The 25473-nt window shown below is 44.7% G+C and overlaps 1 protein-coding gene and 1 pseudogene across 11 annotated transcripts; one reads left to right on the forward strand and one right to left on the reverse strand.

The window, feature by feature from the left end:
* Positions 1-760: 760 nt before the first annotated feature.
* On the reverse strand, positions 761-25207 carry LETM2 (leucine zipper and EF-hand containing transmembrane protein 2). Of its 11 annotated transcripts, XR_008390598.1 has the most exons (13): positions 21005-21087; positions 20102-20203; positions 19516-19596; positions 17874-18327; positions 17114-17257; positions 12190-12327; positions 11554-11754; positions 10267-10386; positions 7317-7430; positions 4986-5078; positions 4568-4669; positions 3022-3900; positions 762-2987 (listed from the first exon to the last, which is right to left on the reverse strand). XR_008390598.1 is itself a non-coding variant. In XM_037166970.2 (12 exons), the coding sequence occupies exons 3-12, from the start codon at positions 19560-19562 to the stop codon at positions 3838-3840; spliced, it is 1476 nt and encodes a 491-aa protein (XP_037022865.2). In that variant the 5' UTR covers positions 19563-19596; positions 20102-20203; positions 21005-21087; the 3' UTR covers positions 762-3837. The 11 variants fall into 11 exon arrangements, 10 of the variants coding, with proteins under 10 accessions (XP_037022867.2, XP_053515878.1, XP_037022869.2 ...); XM_037166970.2 differs by having other exon boundaries at positions 762-3900; XM_053659902.1 differs by having other exon boundaries at positions 762-3900; positions 20999-21070.
* On the forward strand, positions 15158-15743 carry LOC119064991 (60S ribosomal protein L28-like; annotated as a pseudogene).
* Positions 25208-25473: the final 266 nt, after the last annotated feature.

Raw genomic sequence — 25473 nt, forward strand, 5'->3', positions numbered from 1 at the left:
CGCAGTGTCCTCCTAACCTCTTCCTTTTTAGGTCCTGCGCTGAGGCCTCCAGACAAGCCCCAGGCCTCTCAGATGCTTTTGGAAAGGCAGGAAAAGAAGACATCTGCGTAATGGCCAGGAACCTCCTCTCAGGGCACCAGAGGTGCTGAGTGACAGCCAAAACCCTACAGCCCTCAACTGAGAACGGGGGAAATGGGTGGGGTCGGGAAGGTCAGAGGTCAAAGAGGGAGCTGGGGCCAAGGGGCAGCACTGAGGAGGCAGAGGAAACCTGCGGACTGTTACGAGGGTATGCAGAAACTCAGACCCAGACATGTGTCCACCCCTCTGTGTGTGTGGTTTTGCCTGTGCTGCTGTGAAAGGGAAAACTGTCACCTAAGACTGGTTCCACATCAAGGCTCCTTGCTTCGCATTTCTGAGCCTGCCCTGTGTTCATGGTCCTCCCCCCACCTGTCTTCTTTATCCACGGGACCAAACTGCACGTGTCGGGACTGTCACAGAGCTTGGCTTCCTGTAGTTCCTGTACAAGCTCCACCCCATCCCTTAGGAAAGGGGGGAAAATTCTCTAAATGTTTGTTTTCTGGCTGCTTGGAAATTTACTTTCTCTGCCACCTGCTGGTTATCAGTGTGTCCTGGCTCCTCAGAATTTAGTGCTCAACCCGCTTCTATGCAACCTTGATTCCGAAAGCACTCGCTTTTTTTTTTTTTTTTTTTGCTGGATTGCTGCTGAGTACAAAGGGAAGTTCAATATGCTCTCACTTCTGCAGGGAGAATGAGATTGCTACTTTGTTTCCCTTCTGAGCTCTCTATTTTTTGTCAGCTACAGTATTGGCTACTATTGTAAATTAGTTCTCTTTCCTTGTGTCTCTGTAAATATGCAACTGTCAACATATTACAGTTTGTGTTTGTGTTTGATGAAGGCACAATTTGGTGAACAGAGCCAGGAAATGAATTTTAGCTCTTAAAAAACATTTGTTTTCAGGCCTGATAGTGGTGTCTTTCCTTGTGAAAGAGTGGTGGTAACTTCTGCCCTGGCCCTTGAAGCAGCGCTGTGGAAATGGATGGAGGATCTGTGAAGGGCTCTGTATGCCTTCGGGAGGCACGCTAGAGAAATGCAAGGCGCTGTCGCAACAGCGGTGTCCTTGCTGTTACTACTCAAACCACCCACGAATTTCCCCAGAGATTGAGCTGGCTGTCTAATAAAAGATAGTGAAATTGACCTGAGAGAAAATGAAATGACCGTTTCACTTAGATGACCAGACCCGGTCTCCGGAGAGAAAGAATCCGGTTTCTCTAATGAAGACAACGTGCTATCGAGGCACTGAATTTGGCTGGTTTCCTGAGGGTTAAGAGATTAGAGCCTGGGATTACCACAGGATTAATCAATATTGCCTTTCTGCCTTTCCTAATTGCCATAGGCTGGGGGTCATCAGTCCCTTGGTGCCGCTAATGTAATGTATTGATCTCAGGTAAGTAAGAACCTCAGATGAAACAAGAAATCTATCTCAATGACAGTGAAGTCGCTGTGTTTATCAGTGGCCACTGGGGGGTGCCAGAGGGCCACATTAGATAACGCGCCGGTCTGCTTTGAAGTTCCATTAGCTGTGTACTGGTGACTGGGAGACCTCGTTAGCCCAGGTTTCAGCAGTACAGAGTATTTGATATCACTAAAATAAGTGGAGTACAGAATTTGACACGGCAGAAGTGTAGGTCCATGAATGTCAAGTGCTTCCAGCACCCATTGTAGCAGAATTAATGTCAGAGTCACAGGCCATGTCTGACACCACTGATCACTCAGGCTGGGTTCAGAAAAGGCCTAAGATTATACTCAGATTATCAGCAGCTGGTGACAGCCGGGGAGAGGGAAGGTCAGGAAGAACCCAGGTGTTCAGGAAGACTCGGTCTTGGGCACGTTCTATCTAGGCTACCACATAACATGAGTAGAATCACATACACTGCTGGTGCACAGGAGGGAGGTGTTTAATGAACATGACGAGTCAAGGTTTAATTGTCTCTCACTGCTGCTGTGGGCTGGAGCTGTGTGCTGGGACTGGCTCCGTCTTTTCCAACTGCTATTCAGTGGCCTGCTGGTGGCCTGAGGTCTGCCGTGTGGGGGTATTTACATCACTGGAATCCGCAAGGGCTGCAGATTGGGCCCCCCACCTGAGTCTGTTGCTAGTCATCCCCCAGAACACCTTTAACTCAGCTGTAGCACGAGGCTGGAGCTGACAGTCATGGAAGCCAACAGCCAAGCCTAAGTGATGGGGGCAAAGAAATGACCTTGACTCCTCTGAGCTGCTATCATGAGAATGGGAACAGAGGTGTGTCACAGCTTGGATGCCTGATTATGAAGCAAAAATGGGTGAAGGCCAACTGAAGCCAAAAGTGACCAGGGGCCCCTTGACTTTCCCATTCCCACTCCACTTGGACAAACCAGAAAGATCGTAGCCCAACAATACAGATGAATCATTCAGCTTAAACAGGATTCAACAGGTAGCTAATCCCTTTCCCACAGTCAACACTTGAAATGTGAACTAATTAAAGTAAACACCCATTATTTTAAAAGTGGGGAAATTAATATGAATCACCGTGCCAGGCAATGGTGCGATCCCTGGAATGCTGTATAGTAGGGGTTCTTGTTCTCAAGGAACTGAAGTTCATCAGCGGGGGACATGGTGGGGCTTGTCCTCTGGCCGAGAGGAGGGTTAGGAAGCTTATAAAAGCACATATCCTTGCTGCGAAGTGCTGACGACAGCCCTCAGCCCTCGTTTAGGTGATCCTGGGCAAAGATGCTTGTTTCACTTAGTCTAACTGATTCCCAGCAAACTGCAATTTCACAGCAAGGGAAGAAACCCAATTTCGTCATCCAGAGGTGAAACACCTCTTCCCTCCTAAGCACTCCTCAAGGGAAAGACCGCTGCTCGGCTTCGTGGCAGTCAGTGGAGTTGTCTTTTCAGTATTGACAAGCCCAGAAAACACCAGGCAAATACCTGAATGTAATGTTTGTTACTGGGTAGCAAATACCTGAATGTAATGTTTGTTACTGGGTAGCATAGGGGTCATATCAGACTTTACCAACCTCTATGACTAACAAATAGTCTTGTTTGTGAAAGGCCAGGAAAACACACACCCAGCACAAACAAATGGTTAAGCCTTAAACCCTTAATTATGTTTCCTAGCAAAATGGTGGCTGATGAAAGCCACATGTGCTGGAATCGTGGCCGCCTCCCAGATTCCTGCAGGCCCAGAGGGGGGAGTCACAGAACAGCCAAGCAGCAGCCAAGCCTTTCGGATTGCCAGTCTCACTCCCCACTTTATTCTCCAAGAAGTTTTTTCATTACACCCAGAAAGACCTTACGGTGGGAATATCCGTTCCATCTCATAAAGTACTGTTCCTACTGCTGGATCACTGAAGGAGTCAGTCAGGTGCGCTTACACTGGTTTTTGGAGTTTTCAAGTTCTTACACAGGTTACCAAGCCATAGCAGGCAGAATCGTCTAAGTCGCTAAGCCGGTTCCATGGCACAGTTCCTCCCTTAAAGGACGTGGGCACAATATGAAGTTGTTAAAAACAGTGTGGGCAGGGGGGCTTCACACAAAGTTCAGTGGGATGACATAATGGCACAGGAAGTGGGCTTTGCAAGTATATTTTTCTAAACGGGCTGAACTTGGTCTCACTGCTGACATCATCTGGAATGTTTACAAGGTCTCAAAGGACTGCCCAAGGACTAAGTGGCAGGTCCTCAACCCAAACTAGACAGTCTTAGCTGGGAGGTCCTTCAAGAAGGCCACTGCTGAGGGCGGGGAGCCGGATAGGGCGAGCCGCGTCCTCCAGCCGTCCTTACGCTCCTTTGGAACTAGCCTTGCTGTTCTGGGTTGTCTTCTGTGATTTGGCCTGGAGCGTCTAGGTACAAAGCATGAGGACATTAGGCCCTGGTCACAGTTAGATGTGGAAATTCATTAGGAGTCCCTGTTGGTTTTCTGAATCAAAGACACACAAACCAGGCCTCTGGATGTGAGTGTGCCCAGGCACGTGTTCATGGGTGCGCACCTTCAGTGCTCTGGGGCCCGCAGAGCCCCTCGCTACACAGCTCGACTCTCCCCTGGCCCTTCTGTCTGCTGGTGTCACGCCTGTTGCTCCTGCTCCAAATTTCATTATCTCTTTCCAAATGGGAAAGAGGTAAGGGATTTCTTATTTACAAGCATTTTTCCTAAGATTTAAATTGCTCTCCTGGTAGTATTTCCTGATGTGAATCCTGTGTGATCCATACAACACACAGGAACTATTTCCATCTGGCACACAAGAAAATAAGAACCTGCCTATATTGTAATTAGCTTCTAGGCTTAACATGTTGAGGTCTGATTAACACTGGTTAATTTTTTTTTCTGCTTTTGGATAATTGCAATGGAAAAATCTCATGTTGTGAGATGACTAAAATTCAGCCTACAACTTCCTGTTTGGATAACAGGAAGAACTGTGCAGTGTTTCACAATAGAGACAATTCTACATTCTCACTGCCCTTAAAAACAAGCAGAGGGAAAGAGGCTGTCTTGTTCTAGATCATACTTACAGCTTCTTCAGCGGAAGTGATGGGCCCTTGTGGCAACGAAAGCGACGCTGCGGATGCTGGGGGCGAAGACACAGCTGGCGGCAGCTGCACGTAGTTTTCATCCTTAAGTGTCAGAACCGAGAGTTAGGTCACTGGTTTTGAAACAATGGGCATGCGATCTGCAGTCACGGTGTCATGACTACCAGGAACGTGTAACAACTACTCCACATTCCAGCACCGGATGCAGGAGGCAAAGTCTGGAACCTAATGACACACAGCCAAGTGTTCGAGTTTCTCAGAAACAGATCAAACAGTACCATAATTATTCCTTATTAAAGAACAGCCTTGGAGTTCAGTCTCATCAAAGGAGTTAAAATACAGCAATCAACTTATTTTTTACTTTTAACCTAATTAATTAAATAAAAAGTAAGGGTGTAACCTTAGTTCCCTTCAGTTGGGGTGCTAAGTCCACCAAGTTTTCTTTAGATTCAGGAGAAGTAGGTGGTTCCACAGGAATATCCATCTTTGCAGCCTAAGGAGATAAATATTTTATGTAAGCATAAGCTTTCTGCTCTCCCTGAAACTCAGAAGCACTTCCACAGCAAGCAGTCAGTGCTTTCTAGCACAATTTGCTTTCCAGTAAATCCCTGACTTCCCCCAACTAGACCCTTTATGAGTAACATAGGAAGTATGTCCCTGAAACAACTTAGTATTTATCTCAGTATCAACTTCTGAGTACACTATATATGCAAAAGTTGCAGTCCAATTAGGTTCTAGTATTTAAAATCCTCAGTCATTAACAAGCTACCAGTTTGCCAATTCTGGTCATATTCTAGTCTCAAAAAGCAAAAGTTGCCATTTCTCAATTACTCATTTGTTTCTAATGGCATTGATATAACTTGGCCAAAATTGACATCTTTACCCTTGTTGGTTTCTAATAATAAATGATAAAAGTTATTTAAATGGTAGGTGCTGCTTAATAAAAGCCCCTGTAATGCAGGGGGAAAAGGAGGGAGAAGGTGGTATTTTAAATAGCTAGCTAACCTGTCTTTAAGAATCATACTAATTAGATTTGAAAATAAATATATCACTGCTCCTTTGAAAATAAGTAATGTCTTTGTGTACTTTGGAGGGAAAAGGGCTGCATATATCCAAAATGACTGAATACTCTATTTGATGTCTCTGAATTCTTACAGAACCTAGCACGGTACTTGTTCTCACTTTGTATATATGGAAAATAGAAGTTTTAAAATGTGGATTTTTAACAAAGCAACCAACAAAATGCCTAGGGGTTTGTCATTTTATCCTTAATTCCTAGGTCTTTCTCAACCGTCCCAGAAAACAACATCTGGATAAAGAGTTTCTGGCCACCCCCAGTAATTCTGAGAACCCAAACTCAGCACACTGTCTGAGACAGTGTGCTCCTCCCAGATGTCCTTGCTCCTGACGGCAGCCTGAGAATGACACGTAACCGTGTATCTTGAAGCCCAAAGAAAGTAAGACTCCAGTAGCCTGCCTTTCAGAACGGGGTCTGTGCTCCAAAACTGCTCCTACGCAGTCTCCCTAGAATCCTTCCTGGACAAAACCCAAATCCAGATTAGTCTCTGCAGCTATGCAGAGGGAAGGCAAGGTGGTGTCTCCCCGCCTGCATTTTACAAGCTGGACCGCCTGTCATTTTCCTTGGTATGGCCCAGGAGCTAACAGCATAACTAAGATTATAAAGTGGTTGGTCCTCGTTCTGGAGTATTTAGTTTAATCCACTAAACCACACATGCAGCCTGTTCTGAATGGTCCTTTCCTTCCTCACCGTGCAGGTTCCGAGTTAGACTTAAAACCACGGAGCAGACAGCTGAGAGGCCCTTTCTGAAGTACCCAGAGCAAGATGCTCTAGTGATCGGGCCACTGCTGGGTCCTTCAGTAAAGTACCAGGACAAATACAGCTGCCGAGTTAAAGGCAACAAACAATGATTAAGAAAAAGAAGTTAAAGAAACATGAACAGTGAAAGGACAACAAACTCACAGTTATTAACAACCACACCTAAAACAAAAGCAAACTAAAAGGACAGCTAGATCAGGAGTGGAGACATAGAAATGAAGATCACATGGAGGGTTAGCAAGGGGAGGAGGAGGAGAAGGGGGGAGAAGGTACAGAAAATAAGTAGCATAGACAGTAGATAGAAAATAGATGGGGAGGGCAAGAATAGCATGGGAAATATAGAATCTAAAGGACTTGAGACACATGGTCATCAAGGGGGTAATGGTGGGGATGGGGGGCAGGGGGAGGGGAATGAAGGGGGGAATAGAACAACTGTAACAGCATAATCAATTTAAAAAATAAATTAAAAAAAAAAAAAGAAAATGAGTTGTAGAAAAACAAAAAAATTGCACTCTAGATTGGCCATTCACGGCTTCAAAATTAATAGGAGTCGGACAAATGACACAGACACGACAGAGCAGGGGCCACTCGGCCTCCAGGAGGAAGTGGTGAGGAAGTCCCTCTGCAGTAACAGAGAAACCGTTACTACACAGTTAATGAGCCGCAGTGAGAGAACAAACCGGCTCCTACGAGTGAACCCCCTACATCAAGCTGGGATTAAAGGCAATACGGCCCCATAGCTACAGGTAGTTTCAGTGATTTTAATATCTTAAGGCCAATTGGGCCAAATTCCAAAAGAAATGCCTCCTCTGACTGCAACGGTCAGAGGAGTAAGGGGTTTGTGGAGAGGCCCTAGTTCTGGAAATCGAGATTCTCCGGGAGCCAGTCACTCACCTCCCCACTTAGTGGGATCTCAATTGGCTTTGGCTTCACATCTATCAGGTAGAAGGTTCGTGACAGGAGCAAAAGAGAAGGGGGGACATTCTCCTTCAGGTGGAGGTCCTGCCACTGGAGAATGGGGGGAGAAACATGACAAATCAATGTTAGGACCAGACGTGACCCACGGTCACCCACTGCTTCTCCGGCTTCACAGCTTCCCCGGGCGCATGCTGACAACCGAGGGCAGGACGAGGACCACCACGGCAGCCGCCTGGCTTCTGCACCAGCGGTTGTACTGCAACCCCCCTCACTCCAGGGGGCACCCCTCAGCATTAGAAAGAATGTTCAGTTAAACTCTCAAAACAACTGTGGATTGAACAGGCTAAGTGTCTTCGCTGAGACACAAAGTAGATGTTAAAGAGTAAACCAGCCTCACACATAACCAAACAAACGTTAAAATAAGAATGCAATGTAAGTTTTCAAGTTGTACCAAATTGGCCAGGCTTTTAAAAGATTTTTTTAGGTCAGTAATATACGCACAAGATAAAATTCAAAGGTCAAATGAAATCACTAAAAAGAAGCCTGTGTCCTACCTGCTTCTCTTGCTACCCTGTTCCCCTCCCTGGAAGCAACTACTGGTACCAAGCCCTTATTCAATCTTCCAGAGCTACCCTATGGCCATAGCAACAGGCAATATCTGTGTCTTTTTTTATCTTTACACAAAGGGTGAGTGAGATATACACTTTTATCCTTGCTTTTTTTTCCCCTGAAATACTTCATCCTGGAGATTGACTCATCAGTAGACAAGATATTGTCTTGTCTACTTCCTCCTTTTTAAACATCCGTACAGGATGTTTAAAATACCGTGATTTATCTGATTACATTCCTATTGATGAATGTTAGGCAGTTTCTAACCTTATGCTGTTACAGTGCTGCCGTGGACCACCTTGTAGATACGTCATTTTGCACACGTGCGAGAACAGGATAAATTCCTAGAAGTGAAACTGCTAGGTCGAACTAAGTGCTTTTTAAAATTTTGAAAGATACAGCCAGACCTCTGGAAATTTTTACCAGCGAGGCATGAGTGTCCCCCTCCCCCGCACACCCTCACCAACACGGTACGTTATCAAAATCTGATCTCTGTCAACAGAACAGGTAAATGTGGTGTCTTGTAGTTCTATCGTATTATGAAGTGAAGATGTTTCGTGTTGACCATTTTTGTCCTCCTCTCTATGCAATGGCGGCCCGTATCCCAACACAGGTTTTCTGAACAACAGTCCAGAGCGCTGCGTGTCCAGGGCTGGGTTTTGCGGCCTCACTCCCTTGTAGTGAGGGCACACACTTTCAAGAAAGCAACTTGACAGTTGAACCCACTTAACACTCTCTGTTTAACAAATGAATTATCTTGGTACCTCTCTGCAATATGTCCATCTGCCAACCAGAGCAGGTCCAACACATAAGACAGGATGTCAAACTTATTTTCACCAGGGGTCACACCACCCTTGTGGTTGTCTTCAAAGGGCCGAATGCAATTTTAGGACTGTATAAATGTAACTACTCCTTAACTGTTACGGAGTTGAAATTACATTTGGCCCTTTGAAGGCAACTGTGAGGCTGACGTGGCTCCCGGTGAAAATGAGTTTGACACCCCTGATGTAAGAGGAAAAAGCCACCTGACAGTCTCACAGTCACAGCAATGGCTCCTGTCCCCAAATAACATATGCACACTTTACAGCACTTTTCACAGTTAAAAGAATGAGAGTTTCAACAGGACATACTCCTTCCTTTTCAAACATTACATTCAGTTAAAATGTGTTATCCGAGGGGAAATACTAAACACGTGTTTCCAAACCTAACACTTCACACTGGTTTGGGGCCCTACCAGGGAGAATGGCCCAGGCAGCCGCAGCCAAGGCCACACCTCCAGACGGGCTCACACAGATGACAAGCCTTGTGTTAGGGATCTTGCCCGGCCCTTGCAATGCCCGGAGCAGGCAAAATGCTAAGGCGCCCTGGAGATTTCCAGTCCCTCGTGTACCCACACCTTCTCCCATTACTCAACCAAACACAACTATAGGTGATCCCATGAAGGGATTTTGTAGATACAAGTAAGGTTCCAAGTCAGTTGACCTTAAGATAGGAGGGTTATCAGGGTAGGTGTCATCTAATCACATGAGACCTTTAAATATGGAGCTAAAGATTAAAATAAAAGTGGAGAATGGGGGCAGAGGGAGTCTGAGATTTAAAGCATGTGGAGGGTTAGCGTGTGAGTTCTTTGCAGATGGAGGTGACCTAGAGGTAAGGAATGCTGGTGGCCTCCGGGACTGAGAGTAGCCCAGGGCTGATGGCCAGTGAGGAAACAAGGACCTCAGACCTACAGCTGCAAGAAACCCAATTCAGCCAGCAAACTGAATGAGCTTGAAGTGGAGTCTTCCCTGCAGCCTCCAGAAAGAAACGCAGCCGGCACCTGTAACCCACAGGATCACAAGCTAATATATGGGCGTTGCTTTCTATTTTGTTTTGTTTTTATTTTATTTATTTTTAGAGAGTGGGGAAGGGAAGGAGAAAGAGAGGGAGAGAAACATCAGTGTGTGGTTGCCTCTCACATACCCTGTACTAAGGACTTGGCCTGCAACCTAGGCACGTGCCCTGACTGGGAATCGATCGAACCAGTCACCCTTTGGTTCGCAGGCCTGTGCCCAATCCACTGAGCTACAGCAGCCAGGGCAGTGGGTGTTGTTTTAAGCCACTAAATTTGTGATCATTTGTTATGCAGCAATAGAAAACGAACACAGTACCTTGTCTCAATCAAACGATCTAGCTGCTTTGGTAGCCCACTGCTCAATTAAATAAGGCAACTTAGATAAGATGGTCTACTTGTGATAAAGTAGAAATCTCGAAGCGAGGTCTGCAAAGCGTAGGGGAGACAGCTGAGCAAAACGGGGCCGGGAAGGCTGCCACTTGCCTCTCTGAGCTGCTGTCTCAGTTGTTCCTCAGTGAGACCCAGTGATCTCATCCCCCGGGCCCTACAGGCAGCCTGGAGTTCGGACACAGTTAAGACACTCACCCCTTCTTTGGCGATCATCTGAAAGAAATGTAAGGAATGGTATTGGATCTTTTGGCTCCTGTTTCACCCAATCCCTAAACTCCAGCTGATTGGGGAAACGTGGGATCTGATGCTTCCACACTCTGTCCCCAGCACTGACTGCACAGAGGCCACATGCCTATCAATCAGGATGACTTAGGAAAGTGCAGTAGTTGAGATGAAGGGAATCCTGCCAAGAGGTATTAACGCTATTGGAGATATTTACATAACGTCTCCCCAACACTGTCGCCAAAGTAATGATCTTGGTTTGCATTTGCCCACCTGAGACATCTTTACTCTTTCCCTTTCATGACAGCTTTAGGAATCATTTAAAAAACATTTCTCTTGAAAAGCTTTCTATGTACCATCTGTTGCATGTCCCAGTGGTGCTCTTTCCCCACAATCCCCCAACAACACCCCAGGGATGGCCCTAACTCTGCTTCACAAAACTCCCTCAATAAATAACACAATTTCTGCTTGGTGTGACCCAAAACTATGATAATTCTGGGACCAGGATTGTTTATCCCAAAGTTGTGAAAACAAGAACTGAAATCTGAATGGGGCCGACAGGATCATGTGTCTCAGTTCTGAGAATCCTGCTCCCTCAGGCGGAATGCTTTAAAGCAGCTGATTCAGAGTCAAGAAAGACTCTTTCCATGTTTTAATGGAGCCTAGTTAGTAGTTACAGCGCGAACAGTGCCTTTCTCCCACAGGTGTCCAGGTGCTGCTTTCCCTCCCTGCTTTACGTTTTGCCACCCTCCTTACTAGGTCAGCTCTCCCAGCAGAATATTTACTTTGGCACCAGCTCTGTGGCAGGGAGCCGCGGTATGAGGGTAGAGCCGTGTCCTCGTCAGCAGCAGAGTCAGGAATCTACTGAGCTGCTGTTCCTTCCAAGTGGGTCCTAATTGCTTTAGATCAGCCTGAGCTAAGACGTCCAAATTATTAACTGCTTATCATGGCCTTCTCAAGAAAATGGGTCAGTATAGTAACTCCTAAAACGAGTAATCAAGCTTCAGATGTTATGGTAATGATTATACAAACCACCCATTTTGCCAGAACCAGTCTATGGACAGACCTAACAGAAGATACTGCACTTTTTCACAAAGCCCTCCCTAAAATATCTCCTAATGCCTTGCCAATTCTCTACAGTTACAGTTAAGTTCTTACTTCATCATCTGCTTTTATAGACTTCAGTCTCATCAGGAGCTGAAAGCGGAGCAAATTGTTGGTTCCAAAAGGCTGCAGTTCTAGCAGTTTGCAAAGGGCAACCAGCTGAGGTCGATCTAAGTGCTCCAGAGTTAGCTGGTCCTCAAATAGTTTGGAAAAACGAACTATCTCCTTTGTGTTGGGCTTGTGGCCTGTCTGGACCTAGGCAGTGGGACAAAAGGGCCCAATCAAAAAATCAACATGAGTTTCCTACTTAATTTAACCTTCCCAGTAGACTACTTGAAAGACATGTCAAAGCATTTATGGATTCCACCTTAGGTCTGGGAATGTATCCTGTGGTGCAAAGAGGAGTAAAGAAATCTGAAGTTGGCCTAGGTCACTGAAAAATCAGTAGTTCAAAAGTCTGACTAATTCTACTGTTGTTTCCAAGAAGTTATCGATGTCTTCGGCACATTGGCTGCTTTAAGACATACACTTCTGCAAACTACTATAAATGTTTGCAATATCCTATCCATATAACTTAGATTTGCAAATTCAAAGATTGTAAACAATTTGGAAGATCCACGATGACATGCACTTTTCATAAGATTCCCAGCCTAGAAGTCGTTCGGTATATTATACATCAAAGACTGACACCTGTCTGACATAGGACGAGAACTGTGTGGAGGCATCTCCCAGCTTGGCCCTGTTCCTCCTTGCCATTTCTGTAATTGTTTCTTGAAGAAATTTTGCTAGTTCCAACTTGGCAGCCATTTTCTTTTTCTGTTTTTCTTCCTTAATAATAGAAGAGGAAAAAATTCATCAATCCTTCATGATTGCAACTTGGTAGATAAAGATGCAAGAAGAATAAGTGTTCCCTTGTTCTTGTTCATCCCTAGTTAATGTACTAATGTTATTTTCAGGCCTAACTGAGTGTGTTCTGTGAGAACCAGAGCAAATAAAAAGTAGCCTCTTTTTGCAACTTATCTCCTTAATCTTACCTTTTACTTATCACTAATACAATGATCATAAATATTTGATAGCTCCAAAATGTCTCCTCCATGGCAGGCTTTGCCATGATTTAGAATGAGATGCTATTTCCTTTTTAAATTTTATTTTTCAATTCCAGTTCATATTCAACACTATTTTGTACCAGTTTCAGGCATACGGCATAGTGGTTAGACAATCATACTTTACACAGTGATCCCCCCACTATTTCAGGTACCCCCCGGCACCATACGGAGTTATTACAGTATTATTGACAATATTCCTTATGTTGTACTCTACATCCCCATGACTTTTTTGTAGCTACCAATTAGTACTTCTTAGTCTTTACCTTTTTCACGCAGCCCCCAACCCCTTTCCCCTCTGTGTCTATGACTCTGTTTCCATTGTTCAGTCATTTATTTTGTTCTTTAGATTTCACATATACGTGAAATCACATGGTATTTGTCTTTCTCTGACTGACGTATTTCAGTTAGCATAATACTCTTTAGGTCCATCTATTCTGTTACAAATGGTAAGATTACATTCTTCTTTATGGCTGAATAATGTTCCACTGTATGTATGTACCACAGCTTCTTTATCCACTTGTCTATTGATAGGCACTTGGGTTGTCTGAGTTCTTTACAAAGGAGATACTAGTTCTTAACCTGGTACAAACCATCCAAGAGACTAGTTCAGCAATCACCTGGTCTGAATGGCCCTGGATTTTGCTTGGTCCATGAACCAAGAAAACTAGGAAATTCACTCTATACTAAAGTAGCTTATAGTTTAAGAAATATAAAACAGACACACTTTATAGCAATACAATGAGTTAACTGCTCTAACAGATATGAACAAAGCACTACACAGAATTAAGTGTATACAAGCTTAAGACACCATGTCAACCATTATTTCTAAACCCTTGTTCACCATCACAGATGCAGTCGGATGGCATTTTCAAAATAACCATGGTCAGGACTCAGGGGGTAGGGAGAAACAGGAATATATATGTGATGTATATATATTTTTTAAGCTGCCCAAAAGATTCTACTGGCCACCCAATCATAGCAATCATTGGTTTTTAGAAAGATCTTAAAAGATTCAGCCCCAAAACACACAACGGCAATGCCCTAATTAGAACCCACTTAGTCATGTTTCATTCGTCTGCATCCACATCCACACCCACCCATCAGCTCAACTGTCCACCTACTGAGCATCTACCATGTGCTACATGCTAGAGAAAAAAACAGATACTCCTCCTGCCCTCTGGGGACTTCTAGTCTAACAGGAGAGAGGGACACTAGTGGCTGAAGACAACACAGCACTTCCACACATGGGTGAAAAGTAGAACTGAGAAGTATGGCAACAGAAAGCCAGAACTCTCATTCGCTTGCTGTGCCCCTTTTCATGGGAAAAAAAATGCAAACAAGAAAGTATTTTCTTGGACTGTGCCCAAGATGTGCATATGTACACTCAGGGAGGAATGGTATTGAAGAAAAAGGAATATTTGGATGAGTCACTTCCTCTCTCCCCTCACCTGCCTGTGTTCATTTACTAACACTGACCTTAGAACCCCATGGTATTAATTCCAGGTCCCAATTACTTTTACTGTAAGTAAATTAAACCACTGCCAGGTGGTCATATATTGCAATTTGATTCTATATTTTAAAAGCACATCACACCTATCTTCAGTTTTTATTTCTTTTTTTTAAAGATTTTATTTATTTATCTTTAGAGGGGGAAGGGAAGGAGAGAGGGAGAGAAATATCCCCCTGTCCCCTCAAACTGGCCTGCAACCCAGGCATGTGCCCTGAACTGGGAATCGAACCTCGATCCTCTGGTTCACAGGCCCGTGCTCAGTCCACTGAGCTACACCAGCCAAGGCCAGTTTTTATTTCTAGTGCCATGTCTATAATTTAAGCTTGGTCCTCTCTCTCGCTGTTGCAGTAGCAATGCAGCTGACTTCCCTCCCTTGGCTCCGCTGCCTTCAGTCCTTCCTGCCAGCAAAGTTATTTTTCTAAAACACAGACCTAATGGTGTTACCCGCCCACTGCTGAAATATACTTTCCATCATTTACCACCTGTCTAAAGTCAAGTCTGAATTTCCTAGGGTGGCAGATGCTTTCCCACCTGACCCGACATACCACTCTTTTCTCATCTGCCATCACTAGTCCCCTCGTGTTCCCACCATAAAGATCCAATCAGTGATGCCCGGGCCCTGACATACCCTTTCACAGGGTTCAGCCGGTGCAAGTGCTATTCTTTCTACCCCAAATGCCTTTCAAAAATGTGGTTAAATTCTACCACTCCGGGTCTGGGTCCCACCCAGACCTCTTCTGTGAAACATTTCCCAAAATGATGTAAAAGCTGCCCCTCCTTGTCCTCTCACAGTGTTGTGTTCGTATCTCCACACCACTGCCTGGTGAATTGCACAGAATAAAGAGAATGAAGGCGCTGCCTGGAGCTTCACCTCTTCACCCTCACAGCAACCATCAACCAAGGACCCCTTCCTCTCTGGGACCATCAGCAGCACTAACAGGCCTGTTTGAATTCGGCGTGCCTGCTGTTCAACTGGCCACCGCAGTAACAGTTGATTAAGGTTTGTTTTCTTTTTCAACAGTATAAAACAAGTTAAAGTTCAATGAGGAGGTTAGTGTTTTCAATAAAAGGGGCTGGAAAAACTGGATATCCACAAATAAAAAAATGACTCTGACGCAGACGCTACACCTTTCTTAAAAAGATACTGGCGCACTCTTTCTGCCTCCCAGCATCCCAGCCGGGGGAGCGGCACCTGTGTCCGCCCACCTGCAGTGGACGGTGTAGGGAACTACTCATCTTCCGGATCAAGAGGAACAAGCGGACACACAGCGCCCAACCCAACAGTCTAAGGGCCCACAACTCCTTCTGCTACAATGCTGCCAGGGGCTGATTCACGCAGGCAGTGGGTGTAGGGCCAGGAGCTGATGGCAAAGGTGTGGGGTTGTCCCGAAGCAGAGATCCGGCCAGCAAAAACAGGCCACCTACCAGCAGACCACAGTCAGCAAGGATGCTGGGGCTGCCCTGAGCAGCACCGGGCACGTGATCCGCAAGAACGAGTACCAGCTGGGTCTGTGCAGGGCAGCAATTCTCAGGGCAGTGCCATCCCGTGCAGCCAGAGGCCCGTGATGGGAAAGAGGAAGCGGCCCATCCCACCAACAGCTCCGGCAACCCTCCCCACCCCCAAATAAAGGTGTTAGCCGACTTTTCTTAAGAAAAAAATTAACTCAAAATGGATCACATGAACTCAAATGTAACACTCAAAACTATGAAACACCTAGGAGAAAATCTAGGTGATCCTGGATTTGGCAAGAGTTTTTAGATACAACACCAAAAGCATGATCCAAGAAAGAAAAAATCAAGTTGTACTTCAGTAAAATTTAAACGATTTGCTCTGCAAAAGACACAGTTAAGAGAATGAAAAGAAAAGCCAAAGTCTGGGAGAAAATATTTGCAGAACACATATCAAATACAAAACTTGCATCCAAAAACACACAAAGGACTCTTTTTACATCTCAACACTAAGAAAATGAGTCACCCCATTAATAAGTAGGCAAAAGATTTGAACAGGTACCTCCTCCAAAAAGATATCTAGATGGCAAATAAGTATATGACAAGATACTCTACCTCAGATGTCGTTAAAGAATTACAAATTAATATAACAATGAGATACAAACTGCATACTTATTAGAACGGCTAATATTCAAAGCACTGACACCACCAAATGGCTGACGAAAATGTGGAGCAACAGAAATTCTGATTCACTGCCACTGAGAATGCAAATGCACAGCTACTTTAGAAGACATTCTATGGATTTCCTACAAAATTAACAGTCTTACCATACAATCCAGCAACTGCTGGTACTCACCTAGAGGTAAATACCCACCTAGGTATTTACCCAAATAAGCTGAAAGCGTACATCCACACGAAAACCTGCACATAGATATTTCTAGTGGCTTTATTCATAACTGCCAAAAATTAGAAGCTACCAAGATGTCCTTCAATAGGTGAATGATTACATTGTGGTATATCCATACAATGAAATATTAGGTCATAATTGAAAGAAATAAGGCATGAAAAGACTTAAAGGAACCATATTGCTGAGTAAAAGGACCCAGTGTGAAAAACCTAAACACCGTATGATTCCAACAATATGTCATTCTAGAAAAGGCAAAACTTTTTACAGTCTGGAGATGGTAAAAAGATCAGTGGTTGCCACTGGTCGAAGGAGAGAGGGAGAAGGGACAAACAGGGGAACCACAGGGGACTTTTAAGGCAGTAAGACACTGTGATGGTGGATATATGACAATTTGTCAAAACCCAGAAAACTGTATGGCACAAAGAGTGAACCCTAATGCAGAGTATAAGCTTTAATTAATAATAATGTATAGATATTGCCTTTTCAACTCTAACAAGGTGCCACACTAACGCAAGATGTTAATAATGGCAGAAAGGGGTAACGAGGTACCTGGGGATTCTCTCTACTTCCTGTTCAGTTTTTCCGTAAACCTTAAAACGGAAGCCAGTCAAATTTTTTTAAAAGTCAACAATTCCTACATACCTTTTTGGATTCACTTTCAAAAGTTGATGGCAACATTTCTGGGAAGAGTTTCAGAAACACTGGTAATAAGAACTCCATGAAGGGCACAATTATAAACACCAGAAAAGGAACCAAGCGGAAGATATCAACACAGGTCCTCAACAGCTGAAGAATTAAACGCATATGCAATACTTATTACTTTAGGATGCATCCAAAGAACTAAAACTAAAAAGCCTGCTTTGGCTCTTAAAGTGTTAAAAAACAATGCATTTTCTGCAGCTGTTTGTACAATGGAAAGGGGGAATTCTCCTCTTTATCCTAGCCCTGAAGTAATATTTATGGGATTTCCTCACGGAAATGTATGACAATCAAAACATATTACTGGCATCTTCTAGCTTTCATCAAACTTAAGGGTCTGGACTTTAATAACATAGAATCTATTTTTAAAATTTTTAATGCATTTACTCGATATATTAACAACAGTTTGTATTTCAGATGCACAGATCAGACCTGCAGCCTCTCAATTCCTTGGAGAGATTAGAAAGCACAATTATAACCATTCTACAGGCAAATATATATGCAGATTTAAAGAATTTTGCCTAAAATTGTACCGCAGTTCAGTTGCAGATAAGAAACTCAGTAGGAAAATTTCCTTCACACCATCGGTTACTATTACTACTTTGGGTTTTTTTAAATGAATTTTGAGTTAAGTTTAAAACTTGGTTCCTAAATAGTTCATTTTAACTCTACATTTTCTTTCTTCAATATGGTTCTTGCCTACCCTTCGTCGCTCTCGCCTGGTCAGCACCTGTCCGTGCAACAGCCTCCAAATCATTCTTACAGCAACTTTGGTGTCAAACCAAAGCAAAGAGAATCCATTGTAATAATATTTAAGTTCAGCCATAATTTTCTGTCCATAAGATTGCTTTTCTTCCCGAGGCTTCGTACCAATCTCTTTTGTGGGCTGAGGGCTCATCTCCTGTGGCCTTTTGGGGGCTTGCTCCAGCCGAGGTTTCCCCGGGGCCTCTTGGAACCAGCAGGATGACGTGTGAAGCTGTTGTGTGGTCCTAGTTTGTAAGGACAGTGCTTTACTGCCTGGCTGACTAAGACAGGAGAACGTCTTGCTCCCATAGTTCTTCATACATGTTTGATTTAAATGGGACTCTGGCAAGTGAAGAAATGCAAGTGATGGGAAATGAGAACAGCAGGTAGGATGGACAAAATGGCTAGGGAATCTGGAATAAAGAGCGACATCCTCTGAGTTGACACGACATATAAAAACTTAAAAGTTAAAGAAATAGATGCTGTATCTGGTCAAAATGAAGCAATAGTTTTAAAGCCTATATTTTATAGCAGATGCTGTTCATTAGCAAATGAAATATAACTTATCCCAGCTGAAGAATAGTAAGCTTTATGATTGAATTAAATACTCTATGAGAAATATCAATAAGGTCATTCCTAAGAATAATCGCTATACTAGAAGTTAGAAACTCAGAGACTATTCATTTAAAAATCTAAGAGCAAATATTTTACCACCAGGGGTTACGTTTGAAAGTTCTGCCTCTAATCTACTACCAGAAAACAGGTAGAAGACTTTTGTCTTCAGCTACTCTATTGATAATATTGTTTGAATGAAGAACTTCAAGGTCCCTTTGGGGGTTAATCAATCACATAAGATAGCCTTGACTATGCAGTACCCATGGAACCCCTCCAGTGAGAGGGATTTATGGGTGAAATGTCCTTCGCCTAAGATTCCTTAAGGAAAAAAAAAACCCTTAGAAATAAGAACTAGAATTGGGCACCCCAGCCACGAATTTCTACATTCTACTTTTGCAATACCTCACAATCTTCACTTAAACTAGCACATCGGATTGTTTTAAAAATATATAAAAGATTATCTACGCAAAGAAAGTTCCTGGCAGAGAGACATCTTTTGGCAAAGAGATAGCTTTTTCCATTTTTTGGTTTTGAAGCATGCCAAGATAAAAAAACACTTTTTGAATGGCTAAAAGGGAAGACGTACAGTGCATCTGGCACATAGCAAGTTCTCAGTGAACAGCCTTTGTAATCAACAAGTGTTAACAGACCTTGTGGGGCAGATGCTGGCCCTGGGACTGGCTTGTTGGCCAGCAGGTTTACTCCTTTTTCTTCCTAAGGGCCTCAGGTAGCAGTCATCAATGACAGAAGTGTCATTCTAAAACCACTACATCTTGTATCTTACTTGTACTACACATCTACAACATTACTCAGCCTGAGTTCTAAAGCATATACAAAATTTGGGGTAAGTTTAAATACATTAAAACGTCAGCTTCCTTAAAACCAACAAAGCTTTGTCTATTAAGCCAATCTTTTTACATATATCTTTTCCATCTAGAAGAATAAAATTCATATAAATATTGAGGGCAGCAGATTACAAGGCTTACCTTGTCCGGGCAATAGCTAGGACCGTGTTACAACTGTAGAAGGCCATATTCGTATTTGTCTCAACTAGTCAACATAGGGACCTAAGCAGAAGGAATAGATAAACAATTTAGTATTTGAAAAACACATCAATTATAAAGATCCTAGGAGCCAAGAATTTGCATATCCTATTCAAAATATAAAATCTCTTTTGCGTTCATGTCCAACAACATGAACATTGTTTTCTTAGCCCTGGATTTGAGAATGGCACTTTGAGATCCCATCAAACAGAAACGCAGCTCACGATGGTATGGTCTTCAAAGACATTTTGATTTCTGGTCAATAGCACTTAACAATCTACTTAAACGGTTGCCAACTATTCAAGAAGGTGAGCAAGGCACACTTACTGGTAGCCTAAAAATACGGGCAGAAAGTAAATGTCTTGGGTTTGTTTTAAATTAGTGTTTTCCACACTTGGTCAAGCTGCCCCAAACTTTAAAAAATTGAAAGTACTTATTCAAGTAGCAGTGAAGATATACATGGTACCTAACAGTTCACATGAAAGCAAACCGGTTTCCTGTGTTAGTGATTCTCCACAGAGCTTTATACCTTTAGATAAGCTTTACAGAAACCTTCCATCCTGCGGCGCTTTTCTGCCAAGGGCGGTAAGGAGCCTTAACATCTCGTAGTGTCAACTCTGCTGCCCTGCACCTGGGAAAAGAGTACCAGGGTCTCTCCGAGACAGAAACCTCGACCACGGAGCTGACATTCTGACCAAGAGTTCAAATAATACTGGGGGGAGGGGGGGGCTGGGATGGGAGTAAAAGACAGAAAATTGTACTTAAACAACAATTAAAATAAATTTTTAAAAAAGAGTTCAAATAATACTTTTCGCATCCGGCCCAGACTAAAGAACAGGCGCTCCCCTGCTGGAGGGTGCCCAGAGCCCACCGGGAGGCGAGTCCGCCCAGCGGCCGGGGCACCCCGCCAGCTGGCGAGCACTCCGGGGGCGGGGCCGAGTCCCGCCCAGGCCCACACGCAGGGACTAGGCCCTAAGACGCCTCCGCCGCCCGCACACGGCTGACCCGCTGGCGGCAAAGCGCGCCCTCGCTCTCCGCAGCGGGCTGCGTTTGCGCGCCTGGTGCGGACCGTGTCCACCGCGGCGGGCTCTGGGGTGCGTCTCTGCACTCGGGCGCGGGAGCGGCGCGGGCGCGGGGACGAGCCTCGCTGGAGACCCGAGTTTACGGAAGGCGGAGGACAAGTCGGGCGCGGGCTGCGGAGAGACTGAAGGCAGCGCAGCACGAAAGAGGGGGAGTGGAGGCTGAGTGGAGCCCCGAAGTTGTGGGGCGGGCAGGAGGCGGAGGTCCGGGGCCGAGGACGGCGCGCCGGGCTCGCGGAGGCTGCCGGGGAAACCGGCGGGGCGGAGCTGGGCGCCGCGGGAGCGGCTCTCCGGGGAAACCGGCAGGCGGGACCCGCAGGTCGCCGCGGCGGGCTGGGCCCGCCCACCTCTACCTCCGTGGGCCGCCTCCCGGAACGGCCGCCGCGGTCCTCTAGCCCCTTCCCGCTCCCCCTCGTCCCCGGCCAGGGAGCGCGAACGGCCCGAGGCCGACTTCCCCGCTGCGCCCGTTCCCCCGCCGCTGACGTCACTCTGAGTGACGACACTGCCCGCCAATGGGCTCTCGGTGCCGGGGCGCCGGCGCGTCCTTCGCGGCAGCATCCCCGGAGGCAGGAGTCCTGTTCCCACGAGCAAACGGGACTCGCTGTCTGGCTGGGGTGGTCTGAGGAGCCCGGGCGGGGGGGAGGGGAAGACGGACGTTTCCTGGCCTGTGCAGGGACTGTGGGTTGTGGGCTATCCCTTCCTGAAAGCCCTTCATTGAAAGCTGGATTAAAGGTGGTTTTTACCTTCCCGTTGGCGCAATTTGCCTGATAGTCGCCATGGTAACCACCTTGGAGTCACGAATTACATCACTTATGTATTTCCTTGCTTCCTCCACCCCCTCGGACTGCGCGACTGAAGCGGGGAGGGCCGGGAAAAGAGGGAGTGGTAGGGAAAGCATTCTGCTGGCCCGAGATTGTGATGCTGTGTGATCTGAACTTGTTTTACAAATGATCTCTTAAACAATACAGAGGTATTGTTTCTGATCCGTACTTTGTGTAAAAATCTCAATATTTAAACTCTATATTACAGTAGCTGTGCAGGTTTGGGGGGGGGGGCACTTCAGTTCCTAGGATGGCAAACTGAGCCATCTTGGGAAAGTGAAAGATCTGGACATGTTTTGCTCCCTAGTTTTCTCTACCTATCCATTTCACCTGACTCTACAAGGAAAAATAAAATGTTAGTGGCTCCGCGTTGACTAACACCAGACAGCAAGGAAGGGCTTTCTCACGGAAAACATTTCTCTTAACATGTTCGCTGACCACACACTTGACTCATCGGGGCTGCACATTTGTAAGAATGAAGATGGCGGGTATTAAATTTCGAGGTTTTTTTCATTTGTTTTTGGGTTTTAAAAAAAATCCACAAAGCATTTTTTCAGCTAGTAACTAAATGGATCAACTATGTAAATAAGGCAAAAACTTTTCAATTTGACCAGTAGAGGGCCCTTTGTGCATGTCTGATGCCCAACTTTCCACATAAAGGTTTCACTTCACATTCTGTTTACTAGAATCAACAAATTCTACAAAGCTTTGTATTTTTAGCTTTTCTTCCTTTTCCGGAAAATTCTTGATGGTAAATTTTGAGCTGTAAAAAGGTATGGTATAATTTTCACATTAATTTCATAAATTAAACACTACCATGTACCCATACTTTTCTGGAAAAGATCATAAGGATGCAAAAATATTCCTCTTATATCCCTGGGAGACATATTATACCGGGAAATATTCTTATTCATGCATTGTATTCATGTACAACCAGGCACAGGGAATGTTATTAAGTATTCATAAACCAGATGAATGATTCCAAGATCGCTATTTGAAAGATGAGCTGTATTTCTCTACTGCGGCCATATGTTAGCAACCCTATACTGAAAAGGGAAGGGCTAAGAATCTTTCACATTGAAATTTATTTGTTCAAAGCAATGTTGCCTTATGTTACTAAAACTGACAACTTTTTGACTTTCAGGATCAGTGATTTACAATGTAAGGAGTTTTTAGCGATGATCTTCAAAAAAGAAACAAAAAATGTTTTCCTCCCTTACTCTGGCCCTGATTGTTAGATTGCTGTCTTAATGACCTGTTTGCTCATTTTCTTTGGAGAAGAGGGACCATTTTCTGAACCTCAGATGTGAGATGCTAAAATGTAATTCTTTTTAATGGCCATTTCCCTAACTATAGTTCCAGATCAAATATTATTAACAATGTGTTTTCTAATGTTCTGCAAAAAGACTGTGCAATATTAAGCATCCACCTCAAATTGTGATAGACAGACATGAGACGAGCAAGGATGATGGGCCAGGTACAGGTCACCAGGGTGGAAGGCCCAGGGTGCCTAGAAACGGGTCATACTGGGAAAACAAGGACCTCACCCAGCGTAACCTTTCCTCCCCTAGCATATCGCTCACTCGCCAGGTTTAGACCCCCTGGCCTTTCATATCAATGGTCATTTGGTTCAGACCCAACTCAGACCTGTTCTTCCCTGGCTTCTTACAAGTCATATAGATTAGGCCCCCTTAGAGACAAAATGAATAATAGCCTAAAGCATTAAGCCCCCAGAACAATGAGGTTCTGACCTGCATCAAATACAACTAGGGCTCAGCTGTTTCAGCTCCAGGTCCAGAAAAGCAGCAAAACCAGACAAGCAAGGCCAAGACAGACTTTAGGACTAGCTGCAATGACTAATGACCCCTGTCCCTGTGAGGACCAATCAGTGGAGACCACAACCCTGAAAGGACACACCTGGAAAGCTGATGAACGTTCTACTAATATCCTCTTCTGAAACTACCCCTAAAAATCCCCTTCCCTTAAAAACCCAGCTCTTGCCCTCCCCTTCACCTTCCACCACAGAGTTGTTTCCTTTATCCTTCTCTCTCCTAAGCTCCAAGGGCCTTTTCTTTTTTCTTTTTTTTTTTTTTTTTGCCTTTGTAACTTGCTTCCTGGCCCCATTTCTTCTACCACTCACTTTTTCTACCTCTGACTTTCTGAATAAACTTTTTCTTATAGTTTTGAGTCTTGGGTATGAATTTTTTCTTAACCAGAGCTCAAGAATCAAGGTTCAGCCTGACTTCACTGGTCTAACACCTGGTGCTGTTCTCACTGCTGCCAACAACATAACTTCAATTTTAAACTCGTCAACACAGTTTTAGAAGAAAATCAAAATTAAATCCCTAGGGACAACCGGGTTTTCCTCAAGGGAAAAATCCAGTTGTCCGGTCAAGGCAACAATTTATCAACAAAACAATGTAAAGATGGGAAGGTGGGAAAAAAAGGTGGAAGTGGAAAGGATCATAGCCAAAAAAAAAAAAGGAAAAAGATCCAAATTTTTAAAGATTTTATTTATTTGTGGGATGGTGGGCGGGGCAGAGGAGAGCAACAGTACAACTGGGACAACTGCAATAGAACAATTTTTTTAAGACTTTTTTTTATTTTTAGAGAGGGAGAGAAAGAGGGCCAGAACTATCGATATATGCACCCTGACTAGGGTTGTTGTGTTCTGACTGGTGGTTGTGACCTTTCATTTTGCAGGTCAACACCCAACCAACTGAGCTGCACTGGTCAGGGCAGAAAAAAAGACCAATTTAACCTTACTTTCCAGAAGACAAAATCAAACTAAAATAAGCTCAGGTGGTCCCCTCGGGAGAACTTTGTTCCAAAAAGTCATTTAGGCATTTAAAACAAACAAAAATGTGATTTTATTGATTCCTTCAACTTTTGTTGTTATACACAAAATGTAGCTACTACACAAATGTAGTTTTAGAAATATTTAATGCTTGATAGTAATGGGAACACATAATTCTGAATATCATCCTTGGTACTATTAACAGGGTTTAAACAACCATGTTTAAACAAGCTAATACATAATTAGTAATCATTAAAATAATTGATCTGTAGGAAACTTTTAATTTCTTATTTAAGTAGCATTTAAAGATACCAGGAATTTCTTGTAAGGGTACTAAATAGATCCAGCACTGTAACATCTATGGAGAGTAATAACATCTAGTGGTAATACGGCTTTATTATTCTCAAAACAGAGCACGGGTTTTGGTTTCCTCATCTAATAGCTACCTGTTTTCTTTGTACCTTCTCTGTGCTGCAACGTTCTAGTCATTATCCACCAGTCCCCAGGAAATATCCCCAAATCTGCACACTCCTGCAATAAGTTTGTTGTGTCACCCCTTCCCCCGCCCAACAGGACCTTCCATTGTTTAACGTAAATTTGCTACCATGGGGAGGGCTAGAGAGTTAGAGAATTTGGACTCCCTCTTCCTTCTCTCATTCTTGCATGAACTTCGTCTAGGACAAATGCCCTCATCTCTTTGGGCAGGAGGGTCTGGCAGCGAGCGGCAGAATGCCCACGCACGCGACGGGCACAGGGCCCTCTGGGCCCTAGCGTCTAGGGTGCGTTTGGGCGCTTCTGTGCAACTCGTTACCCACAAGTCTCCGGGCCCGCAGCGCGAGCAGGAAGGAGGCGCGCGGCCGCGTACCTGCTGGGGAGGTCGGCGCTCCCCCAGAGCTCCAGACGCCGCCAAGGCTTTCTATTGCCTGCCGCGGGGAGCGCGGGGCAGGGTAGGGGTGAGGGGGGGCGCAGCATCCGGCTGAAAGGCGCAGGGCTGAAGGAGAGACGTCCCGGAGGATCGGGTCTGAAATTGCTGCCGTGGTGTCCAGACGCAGACCCGTGCGGAACAGGCAGCTCCTCTCTGACAGCTGTCGGGCTGAAGGCAGCCAAGGAGGCACCACAAATGTTGTGCTCTCTCCGGCGCGTCCTAACCGGGCGCCCGTTAGTCGGTTAAGTCTAACATGTAGTGCCTGTCTCGCAGTGCCAC

Source organism: Artibeus jamaicensis, unplaced genomic scaffold (assembly GCF_021234435.1).
Source record: "Artibeus jamaicensis isolate MK-2021 breed Jamaican fruit bat unplaced genomic scaffold, CSHL_Jam_final scaffold_833, whole genome shotgun sequence".
Lineage (NCBI taxonomy): Eukaryota > Metazoa > Chordata > Mammalia > Chiroptera > Phyllostomidae > Artibeus > Artibeus jamaicensis.